This window comes from Trichosurus vulpecula, chromosome 1 (assembly GCF_011100635.1).
Source record: "Trichosurus vulpecula isolate mTriVul1 chromosome 1, mTriVul1.pri, whole genome shotgun sequence".
NCBI lineage: Eukaryota > Metazoa > Chordata > Mammalia > Diprotodontia > Phalangeridae > Trichosurus > Trichosurus vulpecula.
The window spans coordinates 120,750,995-120,771,891 of record NC_050573.1 but is presented as its reverse complement, the minus strand read 5'-3'; the positions used below and the strand labels follow the sequence as shown (position 1 = coordinate 120,771,891).

At 37.0% G+C, this 20,897-nt stretch overlaps 1 protein-coding gene across 1 annotated transcript in view; it reads left to right on the top strand.

Annotated features, from left to right (window-relative positions):
• Window positions 1-20,438, top strand: part of MAL2 (mal, T cell differentiation protein 2) — a 34,848-nt gene extending 14,410 nt beyond the window's left edge. Inside the window, exons 2-4 of the mRNA XM_036741203.1 lie at window positions 6,856-7,026; window positions 13,074-13,235; window positions 17,885-20,438. Coding sequence (XP_036597098.1) covers window positions 6,856-7,026; window positions 13,074-13,235; window positions 17,885-17,956 — 405 coding nt within the window. The 3' untranslated portion in view covers window positions 17,957-20,438. The remainder of the gene's footprint in view (window positions 1-6,855; window positions 7,027-13,073; window positions 13,236-17,884) is intronic.
• Window positions 20,439-20,897: the final 459 nt, after the last annotated feature.

Below are 20,897 nucleotides of genomic sequence, written 5' to 3'. Positions count from 1 at the left end.
AATGTTATTCTTTATTCACTTGGGTTTTCCTGTGTTGTTAAGCAAGTCTCTTTTGAGTGGCTCGTTAAAGAGGATCTAGTGTTCCGAGACTCAGTACCATCAGTACAGTGTCATGCCCAACAATCTTGAGAACCTTGCCAGTTTTTGAGATCCCCTTACATTTGAATTTATTATGAGACATCTACCATGATGTCAGAATCATTTTAATGAGCCTATATTTCTCTTTTCTGCTTTACTTGTATAATTGTAGTTAGAGGATTGTTGAAAAAAATTATTTTTGTGGTTGTATCTATCAGAGAGTCTTGCATGATTTTATTATATGCAAGAGACACCTTTTTGTAAACTTTAAGGCTGTTTTTTTACAGTTACGTGTTTTATTGGAATCAGTAAATAACAGGTTACAGCAGGATCTTGTGTGTTCTATATCCCTTAATCAATTGCATGAGTGTGAAGATGTAATCTGTGTACAGAATTATTTATAGAAACATAGTGTAGTAGATATAGCAATGTATTTGAGGTCAAAGCCCTTGGCTTGAAACATACATTTGTTACTTACTAGCATTACTCCCCATGCCCTACAAGAAAGGAAGGGAAAAGGGGATGGGAGGGGAGTGGGGTGACAGAGGGGAGCGCTGACTGGGGAACAGGGAAACCAGAATATATGCCATCTTGGAGTGGGGGGGGAGGGTAGAAATGGGGAGAAAATTTATAATCCAAACTCTTGTGAAAATCAATGCTGAAAACTAAACATGTTGAATAAATTAAAAATAAATAAATAAATAAATAGATATGTCATAAAAAAAGAAACAAAAAAAAAGGTGTGTTCCTTGAAAGTGGCGATGGCATGTTTCTGTCTTAACTGCTTAACACAGTGCCTGACACACAGTAAGTGCTTGTTGACTAACTTTCTGCATGCAATTTTGTAAGTCATCTCTACTCTCTAGGTCTGTTTCCTTAGCTGTAAAATGAGGAAAATAGATTACATGGTTTCAAATATTCCTTTCAACTGTAGAATTTATGACTACTGTCCTCTTCTCATCTTTCCATCAGGGAAACCACTATTATGCATAGGCTATTTTCTTAAAGAGTCTATCTAGCAAATAGAAAATGTAGGGAAAGCCCTTGAGGCTTCTTCTAGTTCTAGATTCTGTAATTTTGAAAAAAAACTGTAGTAATAACTATATTCCTGGTTGTCTTTTTGCAATATTGACTGCAGTCATCATCTTAAATCATCTCCTCTTTTAGAGGTCTTGAAAACTGATCTCTGAGAATGACTGAACAACTTATTTTATTTGAATACAATCTAGTCTCACAGTGTTATAAGAAAAGACAAACATAATGAATATAGAGAAATATGGAAAGATTTGTATGAACTGACACAAATCAAAGTAATCAGAGCAAGGTAAAAATCATACATCTAAGGGAGGGGTTGGTCCAGAGAATAAAGCAATCATCCCACCCACACTTAAAAGTAATGATATTAACCAGTTAATGTTTCACTTTGGTTGACCCAGTCAAAGGCTTTAGACTAGGTGCAAAAGTCCTTGATCAGTTTAGAAGTCCTTGAAAGCCATTACATGGAATGGAGTGATGTTGTATAGGAAGTATATTTCACTTTGGTTGAGTCACTTTATCTAGGCTTATATTAAACCAGCAAGCAAGTTTGAAATAATTTTCACATGGTGAAAGACTGCCAGCCAAACTCAAGGAGTAGTTTGGGGGTAATGGGAGAGGAGAGTTCTTCGGCTTCCCTCCCTATTCCTCTTGCTCAGAAGAGAACTTTGGGAACTCTGGAGGACTAGAGTATTTGAACTTTTTCACAGGCATCTGAGTAGCATCCTTGGCATAATGGTGACTAGTGGCAATGTCTATTTGGGAAACTAAAGATAAACCAGACACAGTGAGGAAAGGGCAGCTTTAAGACTCTAGAAAGAGCCTAACAGAAACCTATCCCAACCATCCTCCCTCAGGGGAAATTCATAAGTATCCCATTACAGGGAGAAAAGGACTTTCAGAAACCAAGAGCTGCAAGTTCCCCCTTTGTCACACAAGCATTCTAAATTCGAGCCCACTTTCCCCTGGTCTTTATGTATTTGTGAACAAAGTGTATCACATACTTTTGGGGATATGTTTCATTCCAAATGTTGTTATTGTACCATTTTAATAAAGTATTCTTTTTCTAAAACTAAGTCTGTGGGGCAGAGCCAAGATAGCAGCTAGAAAGCAGGGAATTACTTGCCTAGGGCTCTCCCCCAGGACCCTCCAAACACCTATAAAAATGGCTCTGAACAAATTCTAGAACTGCTAACTGAGGGAAGCAGGGCTCTAGCCCAGGACAGCCTGGATGGTCACTGGGTAAGGTCTATCACAAGGAGCTGGGAGCAGAGCAGAGCCCAGCATGGGCTGTGCCCAGACCAACCAGACTGGGAGCTGGGTGGAACAGGCCCTAGCACCCTGAATCAGTGAGCTGTGGCAGTTACCAGACTTCTCAACCCACAAACACCAAAGACAACAGAGAAGGTTAGTGGGAAAAAACTGCGGGGACAGAGTGAAAGGAGCTCGTGATTCAGCCACCGCCCAGGGGCAATGGAGATGGTGCAGCTACAGAACTGCAGCTGCAGTTGCTTCTGCCCCAGAGCCACCTGGTGGGGGGAAATAAGTGGCAGATCCCAGCTGGAGTGGAGAGCCTGCTCAGATCTGAGTCTGGTCCAGGTTGGCAGTTCTTGGGGGAAGTGGAGCGCCGATGTGGCAGAGCTTGCTGTGTAGAAATAGCTCTGAAAACAACAGCACAACCCCTCATGCTTGGGACAAAGTACTCTATACTCTATAAGCAGTCATACCCCAATGAAAAACTCAAGGGTCAAGTAGTTGGCTGGGAACATGGCCAGGCAGCGAAAACGGACTCAGATTCAGACTCAGACTTTGGAATCTTTCTTTGGTGATAAAGAAGACCAAAACATACAGCCAGAAGAAGTCAACAAAGTCAAAGAGCCTACATCAAAAGCCTCCAAGAAAAACATGAACTGGTCTCAGGTCATGGAAGAGCTCAAAAAGGATTTGGAAAAGCAAGTTAGAGAAGTAGAGGAAAAATTAGAAAAAGAAATGAGAGTGATATGAGAAAACGATGAAAAACAAGTCAGTGACTTGCTAAAGGAGACCCAAAAAATACTGAAGAAAATAACACCTTAAAAAATAGACTAACTCAAATGGCAAAAGAGTTCCAAAAAGCCAATGAGGAGAAGAATACCTTGAAAGGCAGAATTAGCCAAATGGAAAAGGAGGCCCAAAAGACCACTGAAGAAAATACTACCTTAAAAATTAGATTGGAGCAAGTGGAAGCTAGTGACTTGATGAGAAATCAAGATATTATAAAACAGAAACAAAGGAATGAAAAAATGGAAGACAATGTGAAATATGTCATTGGAAAAAACATTGGCCTGGAAAATAGATCCAGGAGAAATAATTTTAAAATTATTGGACTACCTGAAAGCCATGATCAAAAAAAGAGCCTAGTTATCATTCAAGAAATTGTCAAGGAGAACTGCCCTGATATTCTAGAGCCAGAGGGTAAAATAGAATTTGAAAGAATCCAGCAATTGCCTCCTGAAAAAGATCCCAAAAAGAAAACTCCTAGGAATATTGTGGTCAAATTCCAGAGCTCCCTGATCAAGGAGAAAATACCGCAAGCAACCAGAAAGAAACAATTTGAGTATTGTGGAGACATAATCAGGATAATACAAGATCTAGCAGATTCTACATTAAGAGATCAAAGGGCTTGGAATATGATATTCTGGAGGTCAATGGAGCTAGGATTAAAACCAAGAATCACCTACCCAGCAAAATTCAGTATCATGCTCCAAGGAAAAATATGGATTTTTAATAAAACAGAGGACTTTCAAGCTTTCTCAGTGAAAAGACCAGAGCTGAATAGAAAATTTGACTTTCAAACACAAGAATCAAGAGAAGCATGAAAAGGTAAACAAGAAAGAGAAATCACAAGGGACTTACTAAAGTTGAACTGTTTTGTTCATATTCCTACATGGAAAGATGGTGTGTATAATTCATGAGAACCCAGTATAAGGGTAGCTGAAGGGAATATAATACATATACATATATATATATATATATATATATATATATATATATATATATACATACATACATACATACACACACACACACACACAACGTATGTATAGACAGAGGGCACAGGGTGAATTGAATATGAAGGCATGATATCTAAAAAATAAAATCAAATTAAGGGATGAGAGAGGAATATATTGAGAGAGGGAGAAAGGGAGCCATAGAATGGGGTATATTATCTTGCATAAAAGTGGCAAGAAAAAGCACTTCTGTAGGAAGGGAAAGGGGGCAGGTGAAGGGGAATGAGTGAATCTCGCTCTCATCGGATCTGCCCTGAGAAGGGAATAACATACACACTCAATGGGGTATCTTACCCCACAGGAAAGAAGGAGGAAGAAGATAAAAAAGGGGGGATGACAGAAGGGAGGGCAGATGGGGGAGGAGGTAATCAAAAGCAAACACTTTTGAAAAGGGACAGGGTCAAGGGAGAAAATTCAATAAAAGGGGATAGGATAGGAAGGAGCAAAATATAGATAGTCTTTCATAACATGAGTATTGTGGAAGGGTTTTACATAATGATATGCATGTGGCCTATGTTACCTTCTTAGGGAGGGTGGGTGGGAAGGGAAGAGGGGAGAGAATTTGGAACGCAAAGTTTTAAAAACAGATGTTCAAAAAAAAGTTTTTGCATGCAACTACGAAATAAGATATACAGGCAATGGGGCATAGAAATCTATCTTGCCCTACAAGAAAGTAAGTGAAAAGGGGATGCAGGGGAGTGGGGTGACAGAAGGGAGGTTCTGATGGGAACGGGGCAATCAGAATATATGCCATCTTGGAGTGGGGGGAGGGTAGAAATGGGGAGAAAATTAGTAATTCAAACTCTTGTGAAAATCAATGCTGAAAACTAAAAATATTAAATAAATAAATTTTTAAAAAAGCTAAGTCTGGCTAACTTAATTGCTTTCAGCCAACAATCATTGTGGGGAAGCCACTGGTGAGTACTTTGGAGTTATAGTAATAGAAAACAAGTCCCAACTCCTCAGGGCTCTTCCTAGAAGTAGCAGCTGTTCTCTGGGGCCCTGATTGCCAGTTTGAGTGGGAATTAGAGTAGTGGCCAAAGGGCATATCCTATATGGAGAGTGACTACAATAATGTAAATGGATTGAACAGCCACCACAAAACAATCAAAATTGAATGTTGTCAAATTACAAAGAACAAGTTTGACCCCAAGGAAGTGATATGAAGACACTTCTCTCTGATTCTTTGTAGAGATCAAGGTCCACAGATGTATAATATTTTCAAGGCATTTTCTCTCTTTTTGTTTTTCCTTTGCTTTAAAAAAATTACATTATATTTGTCTTTTCATTTCGTTTATCTTTTCTTATAACAGTGTAAGATATTATATTCAGCAACATGCACACCCACACACCCACACACACACACTTATGTGTGTATATATGTACATACCCACACACAGCAATTTCTTCAGCCATTCCTGGGGACCAGTTTTCAAGACCTCTAAAAGAAAAGACCTTTCCAGATAATCACTACTGCCACAATTGCAAGAAGACAACCAAAAATATAGTAGTTACTACAGACTTATAAATTGGAATCAGTAAATGCCATTCTTATAAGAGCTGACTTTAAGAAAGGGAGAGAGACATGGGAAAATTTAAAAGACATCAAAACAAAAGCTATCCATAAAAAATCTGCCTTTCAAAAACTGTTCCCCAAATGTCTTTAGAATTTTGTCACTTGCATTGTTTTCTTCTGTATTCATTTGGTCTAGGCCAGCCATTCTTCCCTAATGAATTTTATCTATGATTTCCTCATCTGATGTGTGGGTATACTGAGGTGTTAGAGTTCAAATATGTTGCTATTATTGACATGGAGAATTGAAATAGATTACCGTAGACATATTGGGAAATGGGTTTTATTTTGTATCTATTCGTTATACTTTTCTTAAGTATCTATGTATGTAAGTGATTATTTTAGATTACTTCTCTAGATTGACTGTATGAACAGTGATTTCCTCCTTTCTCATTCATCCAAAAAAAACTTCATTAAGCAAGTACTATGTGCAAGGCACTATGCTCGGTACAGAAAAGGGACGTATAGAAGTCTACAAAACAGTTCTTGCTCCTCAAGGAGGTTGTGTCTTGCTAAGGGAATGGTTGTGCTGCTAAATTTTTCACAACCAGATCTCTGAAAACTCATGGCACACTTTTAAGTTTAGTCTTCATTACTAACATTTTCTTAAGTCTAAACTATCAACAAAATAATTGTGGCAATTGCCAATTTCCAATGTATAAATGTTCAGCAGCTAGGTAGATATCAGTAGATAAGAGTGCTGGACCTGGACCTATTCAAATATGTCCTCAGACACTTACTAGCTGGATGACCCTGGGCAGGTCACTTGACTTATCTTTGCCTCAGTTTCCTCAATTGTAAAATGGGGAAAATAATAGCACCTACCTCCCAGGGTTGTGGTGAGGATAAAATGAGATAATATTTGTAAAGTGCTTAGCACTGCCTGGCTCATGGACTCTCTACAAGTGCTTATTCTCTTTCTCCCAGTGACCAAACTTTCACCGTACTTATAATGAAATACACTGAAAATTTAACAGTTTGTTCTCAAGAGCCAGTTGTAGTTGGCTCCAGCACCACTGGAAACATATATTATGAAAGGGCAGCTAACAATACCAAAGAATGAAGTTATGTTACAAATGCCTTTTGACCTACAAATATTTCTTTTTTATTTCTTTGCAGCTATTTGGAGGACTTGTCTGGATTTTGGTAGCATCCTCCAATGTACCACTACCACTACTACAAGGATGGGTGATGTTTGTATCAGTGACAGCTTTTTTCTTTTCCCTCCTCTTCCTATGTGTGTTCCTCTCAGGCATGGTGAATAGAATTGACGCCAACTGGAACTTCTTGGTAAGTGAACACATTTTAAAGTATATATCAAAAAATGTGAATAATTTAATGTAAACTTGGAACTATTGATAAGAATAAGAAAAGAATTTATATAGTGTTTTAAGGTTATCAAAGTGCTATTCTGTTATTTAAGGTTTGCAAAGTGCGAAGAGGATGTCTCATATCCTCTCGTCTTAGGTACCTATTCAAGTAGGTAATTAAGAGTGTCAAGTCCATAGGTACTGATGCTCTGACATAGCTGGCTCATTGGCTTTGTAAGTAGTCCCACTGCATCTTATATGCTAAGCAAAGGAGTAGTTCCATTCTTTACTATGTAAAATTACCTTTACTCCTGTTTTACTTTATTTTGGGCAGGAAATGATTCCAACAAATCAATAAGCCAGCTATGTGAGAGCCTCAGTACCCATGGACTTGACACTCTTAAGTACCTATTTGATTAGGTACCTAAGATGAGAGGTTATGGCTGGGAAGGATGAGGCTCCTGCACAATTTAATAATGAATGCTTAGTTCACCTTTAGAGGAACACAACTTTTCTGCAGAATTCCTACTAGGCTTAATACATGACATGCTACTTCAAAGGTGTTTGTTGGGCCAAAGAACAAGCTAACGTGAAGGAAGGAGTTGCCGCTTGAAAAATGCTTTCTTGATTGTCTAGGTAGGACAGATAACAACTGACATTGATGTAGTGTTTTAAGGAGTGCAAAGTGTTTCCCTCACATTACAGTGGGGTATATAGTACAAATGATATTATTAACCATATTTTACAGCTGAGAAGAACTAAAACTGAGAGGGTTCAAATCATGAGCTCATGAGCCTTAGTTTTTCTCATCGATAAGGTGGGTTTGGGTTGTATCTATTACATACAGCTCCTGTGAACAATTTTTGAGGGGATATGGATATGGATTCATATATGGAATGATAAGGTAATAGGAACAGTATCAAGTACTTACTGTATCTTTGGTTTTGGAGTTTATTGTTGTTCAGTCATTTTACTTGTATCCAGCTCTTCATGACCCCACTTGGAAATTTTCTTGGTAGAGATACTAGAGTGGTTTGCCATTTCCTTCTCCAGCTCATTTTACAGGTGAGGAAACTGAGGCAAACAGGGTTGAGTGACTTGTCCAGAGTCATGGGTCTAGTGAGTATCTGAGGTCAGATTTGAATTCAGGTCTGCCTGACTCCAGCCTCAGCACTCTATCCACTGTACCACCTAGCTTTGTTCTGGAGATACAAAGCCAAAAATGAATCACCATTCTCAAAGAGTTTATGTTTTTTAGGGGGGAGACACCCCCCACACACACACATAAACACAAACACATATACACACACAGACACACACACACACACACACACACACACACACACACACACACACATACACAGAGTGTAACTATATCCAGAATAAATACAAAGTAGTTAGGAAGAGAGAAAGGACATCTTCAGTTGAAGTGGTAGAAAGTCAGAAAAAGCTTCAAGGTAGGAGGTTATGTTGAGTTGCCTATTAAGGAAACAGGGAATTCTTTTAGGAGGAAGTGGAAGTGATCCCATCCCATTGATGTAGGCTGGCCAGTGAGAAGGTGCAGAGATATGAGATGGATAGTCTATTTGCCCAGACTGGACAATGCCTTTTCACTCTAACTCTCAGATAAATGTGTAAAAGAGTATTTTTTTAATCATCTGTCATATAAAGTGGATGGCCAGAAAGGTCGATGAGTGACTAACAGTCCTTTCCATATGCTGTACAGAATCTATGTCATATAATCTATGTCTTCTATCAGTGTTTGTCAAGGAAACAGCCTGGTTGAATAGATTTAACCTTGACTTTAGAATTAAAGGCCAGTGGTTGAATCCTGACTTTGCACTTTCTACTCCAGGGTCAAGTCATTTAGTATCTCTTGAAATCACTGTGTACATCTGTAAAGTGGGAATAATGACACTTGTATAATTGACCCTAAGTTTAATGTGTAGACAGCAGTTTTTAAACTTTATATTGAATTATTTGTCATTAGCTGTGCCCGTTAATCAAAGCTAAGCCTAGCACTAATTTAGTCTCATAAAGCACCGAATGGAGAGTCAGGAAATATAGGTTCTAGTCCCAACTCAACAATATAACTTTATTCCCCTTTCTGGGCCTCAGTTTCTTTAATTCCAAAATAGGGGAATTAGATCGGGTGACCTATTAAGATCTATTTCGCTGCAATAGTCTGTGATCTTATGACTTAATAGATACCCACAACACTGTTTTGTAATACTTGGCATAAATACCACAAGTTGATCCCTGATTTTGAAATCTTTGAGGAGTTTATTGAATGTCTGCCCCATTTAGATTTTTCTTTCATTTACTTTGTGATTCTTAGATTATTCAGAGTGTGTTTGAAAGTAGCTTCTGTTCAAATGGCCTGCCTTTTGATAAACGTTAATGGACACCTTGTACTAGGTAGATTCCCATTGTTTCATGAGTTCTGTGGAGTAGCTGTGAGATTGTTATCACTTTTAATTACTTCATCCTGCATGTGGTAAGCCAAAACCTCCTAAATTATTTTCTGCTATAATGGCCCCATGAGTGTCTGGAACAAAGATGTGTGTGTGTGTGTGTGTGTGTGTGTGTGTGTGTGTGTGTTTGTGTTTATGTGTGAGTTTGTGAAATGGCTCACTTTGGAGGTCTGATGAAGCCTGTGGGACTCTCAGAATATGGAATTTAAGTGCATAAAATAAAATACATAGAACTACAAAGATAACCAGTTACATTAAAATACAATTATCATTTTTAAAAAAATTCTTGAGCCCTGCATTAAGAATTTCTGGTCTAAAAGAGAGCACCCAGGATGGTAAAGGACCTCAGCTCCAAGCCATATGAACATCTGTCTGTTGAAGGAAGTAAGGGCAATTAAGCATGGCAAAAATGCAAGGGAGGGATAGCTGAAGACAGCTGTCTTCAAGTATTTTGAAAAGATATCATGTGTAAGAGAGATTAGACTGCTCTGCTTAGGTTCTGTTAGAGGGCAAAACTCAGAGCATTGGGTAGAAGCCACAAGGAAGCAAATTTAGATGATGTTAGTACAAAACTTACTAATAAATACAGTTGTCCAAAAGCACACAAGATTACCTACAGAAGGGGTCTATTTCTCCCTCACTGAGGTCTTCATCTAGGGACAGGATGACTACTTATTAGATGTGCCATGATAGAGATTTATTTGAGGTACAGATTGAACTTGGTGGCTGCCAAGGTCCCTGCCAACTCTGAAATTCTGTGATTCTCAATATGTTTGCTGCTTTTGAAGGGCACTCTAAATTTTGTTTTGTTAGTTTACTAAAATCACCATTTTTGGAAACCTAAATAGTGATTTAATTTTCCTTTTCAATATGGAGTTGAATTCATGTTTTTACCCTTTTTGTTTGCTTGTGAGTTTTTTTTAAGATACCTGATAAATAACTTCAGTGGTATTTTCTTCCATCAGTCATATGAAAAATGGCACAGTTATGATTGGGAGTTAAAAATAGAGTGATTACTGGATTATGAGGCCCGTGAAAATGGGGAATAGAGTCTTTTAAATCATCTGTGGTGCTTCACACAGTTCTGTTCACAGTAAGCAATTGAAATAAATGTTTTTTTTAAAAAAAAAGGCTAGATAAATTACATCATTAAATAACTGCCTATCCAATGAGTGGAAAATGAATATTTTTGTTGGATTTGTATTTTGTACTATGATTGAGGGGTGGGAAACAACTTTGACTTACCTAATTTGGGTAAATGGATGTAGTATTGTGTATATTTGTATTTAATTCTCCAGGTTAAAGAAAAAATTTAGAATGAGAATAATTTTTTAGAAAAATGCTCATCCAAAAAGGCTTATTTCAACCCCAAAGAGTAATAACTAAGTGGATTTAATTAAAGCATTTTGCATAATATTTTGTGTCCAATTAAGTAGATATTTAGAGTTTTAAAGTCTGTCTGACATTTGGGGTGAAACTGTTGCCTCAAAATGACAAATTAGCTGGCCTTAGACAAACCTGCACTCTGGACAAAGTTTTTATTTGATGTTAACAGACTTCTCCTTCTGAACTTCCCACTTCTTTTAAGAAGAAAAGGGACAATGGAAGGGAAAACCAAGAGAGACAACCACCAGTAATTGTCCCCACAGATATGTGTACCTCCCCATAGCTAGGGAGAGGAATAGGATATCAAGTATAACAAATGTAGACATGGAAAGTGAATTTCAAAAGTGACAGCTATCTTGGTGGCCATGGTTTGAAACTTTCCATTCAGGAGCACACATTACTTATTTCATGGGTTGGCTCTGTTGAGAAACCATTTAACTAGAATCATAAAAAAGAAAGAAAACATTGGTGTTATCTGGTCCAGAAAAAAATTGGTTTTGGATTTATACTAAAAACTATCCCAGGAACATAGGAAATTTGCTAAAAAAATTATTGAGTATCTTTAAGATCATAGACTTTAAAACCAAAAGGACTTTAAAGATAACTTAGTCTAAGTCTTACCCTTTGCAGATGAAAAGACAAAAAAAAAACCATGTAACTAAGAGAGTGTTATAGTGACTTTCCTTCATCAGAAGATGTTACAGTTATTTACCATGGTCATTTAGCTATTGAATTATATTAATATCTTATGATTATAAATCCCACGTTTATTCTATTTCACTGTGGAAAAAATGATTTGAAATAGTAATATGTGTCAGGTACTAGGAATACAAAGACAAAAATGAAAATGGTCCCACCCCTCGAGGAGTTTACGAATGTTCTATATCCTATATAGAATATATACACACATATATTTTATAGGTGAGAAACATGAACATATGTAAGTAAACATGTATTCTATTCTCTTCTATAACAATATTCTAATGAAATCCACAATGTAATTAGCACCCTGGAATTGCCAGAGTTCTCATAATAAAATGCTTATGAGGGAAAAATACACATATATATATATAAATACATATACATACATATGTGTGTGTCAGTATGAATACATGCAAAATGCTGATTTGAATTAAGAAGAAGAAATTTTTACTTTTGACACTTGTGCTTATGTTCATATAAATAAGAAAAATGGTTAGGATTCCAACCCATGTCCTCTAAACTTCAAGGCTAGTACACTTCTCAGAAATCTATTCTTCCTCATGATAAATTAGAGACATTTTATGACATCTAAGCATTGATATTTTATTGAATGTAAATTACAAAATTAAGGTTGCATAGCTAAATGCCATGTTCTTCTTAAATCTCAACTTCATCACATCACATGTCATAGTTTTGTAGATTTAGAGCTGAAAAGAACCCTAGAGTCCGTAGAATGCCACATGGAATGCCATTTTATAAATGAGGAAATAAGGCACAGAGGGGTTAAATAATTCCCCCCACTCTTTGAGAATTTCAGAAGCTAAATGGCACAGTGGATAAATAACGGGGCTTGGAATCAGGAAGACCTAAGTTGAAATTCTGACTCAAATACTTAATAGTTGTATGATCCTGGGCAAATTATTTAACTTTTCTGTATCTCAGTTTCCCCATCAGGAAAATGGGGATAATAATATCATCTACTTGATTGCAGACTTTAAAACACTAGGAAATAGATCACTAATACATATCTGAGATAGGACTCAGACAAGTCCAGGTCCAGTGGCCTTGCCACTATAACATGGTGCCTCATATGAAAGTGAGTACATGAATATTTAAAGGAAACGTGATTTTGTCAGTCTGACTCCTCCATCCACTAACATAGATCCCAATTCCTGTATAACTTAGGTGCCTTGAGAAATGTGCTATCATTGCCCTGTGGTCAATTTCATAATTAGCCTCTCCAGCTTTAGCCAAGCTGGACACTGGACAACAGACACTTAACTACAACCACACTCAAAGACTTCCCAGCTTGGCAGGAACTGGTGATGCAGCTAGAGAGCCCCAGCTTACCTCGATACCCAGGGAAGCCATTCTTAGATGAATGAATGATGCCAGAGAAGAGAAAATGGAAAGGAACTTATGCCTATTTCAAACTTTTAAAAATTGTTTTTTCTTTTCCATTTAGGATTTTGGTTATCATTTTGTTGTGTTCATTTTCTACTTTGGAGCTTTTCTGTTGGAAGCAGCAGCCACTTCTCTGCACAACTTTCACTGCAATTGCAATGGGACCCTGAGTACAGAACCGCTTTTGAGTGACAACCAGTACAATGTAAATGTAGCAGCTACCGTAAGTGTCAAGGTCCCTTTTTATTTCCTCTTTATTTCCTCCAACTCTTGGGACCTTAATATTCCCTAATTTAAACAACCTGGGGAAAAATCATTTTGCTTTTATTTCTAGGGTAAGAGGATATTTTCTGTTATCTTCTCATGGGATTTGTACCAGGATTTTAGCTATCTTTCAACATGGTTTGAAGGACAGGAACATGTTAGAGCCATATTTAATATTAAGAATTTTGTTTGTAAATCATCTTGTCAAGGGACATTTTAAAACTTTATTCAACACCACCTATTTTATATACACATAGCTAATCTTTCTCTGACTCTCACTTCTCTTTCTCTTTTTCACTTTTCTCTCTCTCCCCCTACACACACACACACACACACACACACACACACACACACACACATTAATTGGGCTCATGAAAATTTAATATTGATAAATACAGAATGAGAGGTTATTCTCTGAGGAAAATATCATGAAAGAGATTCATTCCTGGACAGCCAAAATTGGGGGTATAAAAGCTTTAAAAAGAGAGGGCAGATAGGAAATGGGATTCTGTAGTTTGGCTTTCCAGCCACCCCAACATAAATTTTCTAATTGGCTAGATATCATTTTCCAGAAATTAGTTGGGGATAGGGGACAGGTAAAGAAGAAAAAAGGGTTTTCCCAAGTAGAAGAGGAGGACACAAGATCATTATAGATGATGTTAAATTATGATTTAATTACTATGTACTAGTAATTGTGTGCAAAATAACGATGGGCAATATTTTCTGTAAAATACATCAAAATTGGCATGCATTTGGATGTCTTAGTTTTCTCTAAAGTGATTTTTACAAATAGCAGAAACTTTATTTTTCTCTTAGAATGGAATAAGGAAAATGTTCTTCAGTGTCATTCACAAAATGCCATGATTAAACATGACAATACATCAGAGTGATTCTAGACTTCAGTAGTCTTTACTTCAGTAAAAATTTATATAGTACCTGGGATGTGCAAGGCATTAAAAATAACATTCCTATGGTCAAAGAATTTATGGTTTAGTAGAGGAATGGGACAAGTAAACAACGAAAGGTAATATGATTCAAAATTCAATAGAAATTTATCTTTTTTTTTTGAGGGGGAAGGAAGGGCAATTGGGGTTACTTGCCCAAGGTCACACAGCTAGTACGTGTGTCAAGTGCCTGAGGCCGGATTTGAACTCAGGTCCTCCTGACTCCAGGGCTGGTACTTTACTCACTGTGCCACCTAGCTGACCCTGAATATTTATCAAGTAGCCAGCCTACCTACTATGTGTAGAGTGGGGCTTATAGAGTAGAGGATAAATAGAAGCATGGAAGATGAGGAGAAATGATCGCTTCTAGTCCAAGGAAATCAAGGAATGCTTCCTGGAGAAAGGAGTATATGAGCTGGACTTTGAAGGAAGAGAAGGCTTTCAATAAATAAAGTTGTGGAAGGAAACCACTTTCTGACATAGAGGATGGATGAGCTACATGAAGGCACCCAGGACAGAAGGAGATCAGAGAATGGATAGTCATAGCCCAGTTTTTCCAAGATACAGAGAGTGTTTGGATTACAAAGATTGGGAAGCAGTGTGATGATAAAAGGCTGAAAACAGGGAGTCCCATTTGGAAATTATTAATGATATAATCTATGTGAAGAGCAGATGAAGGCCTAAGCTAGGTTGTTAGAGCATGGAAATGAGAAATTGCAAAGGATTAAATGTGGAAGTGGAATAAGCTAAACATGAATTAAGTTCTAAGCCTGCATCACTGGAAGGATTGCAGTGCTAACCAACAGAATGAATCTGGAAGGAGGGGTAGGTATTGTGGGGAAAGTGGTGAATTCAGTTTAGGGGCTGAATCGAGTTTCAGGAGTCAAACATCCAGATAGAAATCTCTAGGAACTATTTGGAAATACAGGCTTGGAGCCTCAGGGATAAGATCGGGGCTGGACATAGAAATTTGGGAGTTATTTTTAGAGTGATGGTATTAAAGCTATGGGAGTAGTTGAGATCACCAATGGTGAGAAGATAGAGAAATTAGAAAAGAAGGTGAAGGATGTGGGATACACATACCTAAGGGAAGACTCAGAAGGAGCAATTAGAAAGGCATGGAAACCAAGTAAGGAGAAGTAGAACATAGTGTCAAATGGTACAGAAAGGTTCAGGAAGGTGAAGACTGAGGAAAATACTCATGGGATTTGTCAACGAGGAGGCAATTGATCAAGTTAAATAACATGGAAAGCATTTTGCAAACACCAAAGCACTACATAAGTGTTAGCAATAATGATGATGATGATGATGACAACAACAACCTTGGAGAGAGTAACTTCAGTACAATGGTGGAAATAGAAGCTAGATTGTGGGGTATTGAAGATTAAGTTTGTGAACATCAAGAAAAATATAGATTATTCCCTTTCTAGGTGTCTAGAAGGAAGGAACTTGGTAACCTGGAGAGGTAGGAGGGACTAGGTAAGGTTCTCCAAGAACTGGGTTGATCTCAATGTATTAGTAGACAGAGGGAAAGAAGCCAGGGGAGAGGAGGAGATAATGAAACTGATTGAGGACTCTTGGCCATGGATTTTTGCCCACTTGGATTACACTAGATGGTATGTCATTATACCGAGGTAGGCAAATCTGTGTCCAATAACCAATAAAATGTCTTTAATCAGGATATTAAAGAGATAAGAGGGAGGGCATATATTCTGATATCATCAAGGTTTTCTCAATGTAATTTTTTCCATCAGCATTTGAGTAACTGCTATGAATTAAGCTACATGAGTGATTTCCCTGCTTACAGGCTGTTCTATCTAATCTCTACTCCAATAATCTTTCTAAGGCACAATTCTAACCATGCTATGTACTGCCTTAAATGAAATAATGATATGTAAGATGCTTAGAAAAGTGTTAAGCAGATGTATAAATTCTAGTTGTCATTACGTCACACCTTGGACAAAACCCTCAGCGTGTCCCTATTGCCTACAGAATACAATACAAACTCTCTAGCCTGGAGGCTAAAATTGAAGGTCCTCCACAGTCTGGATTCAATGTACTTTGCCAACCTTATTTCATATTACCCTTTGAGAACAAATAAATTTATATTGACTGTTACCCAATATCATCCTGCACTCTCCCATCTGTATACATTTACCTATATTGTGTTTGTCTCTCATGTCTGCCAGGTGTAACCTTTCTCTTCCTTCAGAAGTTAGCTTATATGCCATGTCCTTCACAAAACTCTTTGTCTGGATCTCTCCTTTCCCCCATCATATTTTACTTGCTGTCATGCTTGAATGCAAATTCATCATGCCCTTTCTCTTCCCCAGCTGGAATGTCAGCTCCTTGAAGGCAAAGACTGTCTTCTTCAAATTGATAGTCTCAATGCCTAGGAAAGTATTTTGCATGAGTAGCTACATAATGAATATTTTTTTAAAACCACTTTATATAACATAACTGTAACTACCTAGAGAGAGGGGCCATGTATTTTATTCCTTTGCATTCACCTCAATACCTTGTTCGGTGCCAAGTACTTACATAATGTAGGTCATACATTGGAGAGCACTTTAGAGAATTGAGTTGAATACTTGGTATTCTGTAGGGCCTAGCATATACATATGGTATTCCCACACAAATCTAGGATAGAGATAACTCAGTGATTCACTTACGTGGGTTGCCTTTATTCAGTCATAGAACAGTTTGCCCCTTTTTAAGAGAAATAATTTGATATGCACCAGAGTTCTGACAGCTGCTCTCCACCTTGGCCATGTACAAATAAATAGGTACATTGGAAGTCATCTCATAGTGAATCTTTCAGTACGTTGACTGGGTATTTGGTTTTTTTTGGGGGGGGGGATAAATATTCAGGAGCCCAAAGGATGATCAAATGTTTACCAAATGGCCATTCAAAAATGTAACAATTATTTTAAATAAGAATTTTAATAGGTGAGTAATGAAGATTGGCAGAATAGAGCTTCTTAAAAGTCAAAACTATTATAATTGGGCTGAGAACAAATCAGCTTGATTATAAAATGTGTTTGTAAAATATTTCAGAGTGGTCTGTTCAGGTAAGTCAGTTAGCATATTACAAGTTTAAGAGTATCTGAGAGGACTCATGATGAAAAATGTTACTCACTTCCTAACATGTGATGAACTAATATGCATAATGAGACACATTTTTGGACATACTAGTAGATGATTTTTTTCTTGACTATGCATATTTGTTACAAGGTTTGGGGGTTTCCCAGGGTTGGGGAAGAAGGAGTAGAAGGGAGAAAAATAAATACTTGATCATTGGAAAAAAGAAAATTTAATTTAGTTTTTTTAAAAGAGCATCACAATCAAGCATTTCTGGCATAATTGCCTATGGTATTTATATGTGAAGAAGTACACATAGGCTCAGCCCTTAAGGAGCTTACATTAGGTAGGAGAAACAAAATATATAAATATCACTCAACACAAAAATACACAAAAATAATTAATTGGAAGTGATTGTTCAGGGAAATGCTCCTAGTTTAAAGTAACAGCAATAATTCTATGATGAAAATATAAAACTATTGAGAGGGGGGAAGTGAACTCAGAGTTTATACTATCTTATGAAATTGTTTCTGTATTTTATAAGCCACAGTGTCAATTCTAATGTATTTATTTTCCTTCTTAGATTTTTGCCTTCGTGACAACAGCTTGTTACGGTTGTAGTTTGGCCCTGGCTTTACGAAGATGGCGACCATAACTCTCCAGATCAATTAGCTCTCCATGTTTTAGTTTAGTTTGTGTACTTGTATGAGTGTGACCAATTTTGGTACCATATTGTTTTAGCTGTGATACATTCCCAAAGTCTTTTTGTATATGGAGACACTCTATGGAAAAAGTTTTCATCTACATGCTAGCTGGAATTTACATTTTAAAACTATTTTAACAGATGAAGAGCCTTTCATCACAGTTAAGTTTGGCTTCCTACTCTTAGAAAACTGCACTTTAAAATTGACAATCAATGGATAGAGGCAGCTTGAAGAGATTTGGGCTCAGAATCCCACCTCCAATATTTACTAGCATGTAACCATGGGAAGATTGCTTAACTGCTTGGACCCTCAGCTGCCTCTTTTCTAAAATGGAGAAAATATTTGTAGTTCCTGTTGGACAGGGATGTGGTGAGGATGAAATGAGATCTTGTATTTGAAGTGCTTTGTAAACCTTAAAGCACTCTGTAAATGCTAGCTATTAGTATGAGTGTCATTAGCTATTAAGTGGTGTCTCTTAAATATATGTGGTCACTGGAACCCCCGGACCTTTTTCCTTTTATATACTACCCTTTAAGTCTCCCTACAAAATACGCTTTAAACTACACAGATATCGAATATTTGCCTCACTCTCATCTATAAAATCACATGTATGTGAGATTTTATCAAACCTACACATAGGGAGTATGACTCAAGAAAAACCTGATACCCCAAGCCATATGTAGAACTCAATCTCATTACTCTATCTTCATTTTTCCTGTGTTTTAGGGAGTCAATTGTTTTCCTTTTGGAGACGCAGTGATTCTTCCTAGCCACTTAGAATACTATTTTGGTTACTTGAAAAGCTCATATATGAAATGAACCATAGTTCTCTGTCAAAGGAATTGCCTTTCTTCTTGCCCCTAGCTGAAGTGAGGCCCTCACATCCACTGATGAACACTGGAACTGATATCTAGCTCCTTTAGCTTTTTTTTCCTCCTTTAAGATTTATTTATGTCTCAAGATATGTTTCAGCGTATTGTGTAAATATGTTCACGAATGTGGTATTTTTCAAAATTGTTTACTTTTATTCTGAATAGTTTTTTTAATTTTTCTGAAGCTGAATTTGGATGGATTTTTTTAAAAGTAACTCTGTCTATAAAATCTTAATGCTATAATATTGCCCTAGAAATGATAATAGATGTGAAAAAGCTAGGTTTTTTTTTAAAAGTAATGTGTGTGTGTGTATATATACATAGAGATACATAGAGATACATATAGATATACTAGTGTATATGTATATACGTGTATTAACATGCAGGTGCATATATATGTATATACATATACACACGTATATATGCACAGATGTGTATATATGTGTTTCTATATATTGGGTATGCACATATCTGTGTATGTATATATATATATATATATTTATATAGCCTCTGTCGGTTGACTTGTGCAGATATTGACTGCAATGTACCTTTATTATTTTTGGAAAGGTGCCAAACTGTTTGAACTAAAGGCTTGAATGAGAACACTATCGGAGTTATATGACAGCCCTCTCCATGTTATCTCAACAAGGTGTTTCCAGCTTGTCTTGAGAGAAATTCCTTTAGAAAAAGAGGACCACTGGGTCCCTATGCCCCTCATCCCTTTGTGTGTTTACTAATCCCATCCCAAATGGTGCCACATATGTTGGATTTTTTTAGAGTATAAACATTAAACCAAGATAGCCAACCCACCTCATAAACCATAGGTTAGCCATAATAGGTGGCAGCTTTGGTGTAGTTGCTGATCAAAGGGCAAGTTGTATTTCTCCTAATGCCCTAATATGTCAACAGGTAAATTGTAGTCTGTTTGATGTGAAACATATAAGGTATGACTATAGTGTGACTCATTTGTGTGTGTGACTTATGGAACTTTGTCCTCTTTCCTTATATATCACACTGACATATGTCTTTTCTGAAGCTTCCCTTCTCTTTGAAAATCTGCCATTCCTACTTGTATACCACTTATTCACATTTGTATTATGACTTGTATATTACAGAGTTATACACTGTGCCATAAGGATGTAGTCTCTTTTAGCTAGAATCACATGAAGCCAGTGGGCTAGATTGGCTCTGGTGTCTCCTCTTCTCTCCCAGTAAGACGTCTGAGTTCTGTGCTTGGTGACATTAAATCAAACAATTCTCTCAAAATAAAGTGTTATGGAGGTGCTTTTGTAATGAATTGCTTTTAAATTGCTAAGAACAAAGTTTAAACACTTATCTTTACTGTGAATACTTATCTCCATGGATTAAATGCATACTAGATTTGTGAAATGAATGACAAACACTTGAACAAAAATTATGGCATTTAAAAACTCTTATTGTGCATCTTAAAACTGTAAAAAATAACAATGTTTGGATGATTTTAAAGTCCTGGTAATTCTATAATGAAATAAGACTTCTTTTATAAGTGTTATGAATCTCTAATAAAGTATTCATTTGCTAATTCTTTTCCTAGCAAATTTTATTCAGACAATTCCAAGTTAGTTCTAATTGAAAGGTCTGAGTATGAATTTGAATGAGGTACAGGGTGCCTTTTAAAGTATCTCTGATTTCCCAGCTTCTCTGTAAAAAAGGAGACAAGCAGGAAACATTTTTACAGTGTCTATTGTGTGTAGTACATTATGTTAGGTTATGATTTTCCGGATCAAGGACATCTTTGACCCTGTACACATGGCCTGTGACAAACATATTTCTTCATACGTATGCTAGTACTATGAATTCTTAGGTAGTCTACAGGGACTCTGTTTTTAGCAACACTATACACAGGGGTCTGTGGTTGGCCTTGTGCTGTTTAACATTTTAATAAATGATATGATTTATCAAATTGCCAAGTGGCACAGGGCCAACAAGGTTAGATAATGCATTGGATGATGAAGTTTTCAAAAAGATCTTGACTGGCCAA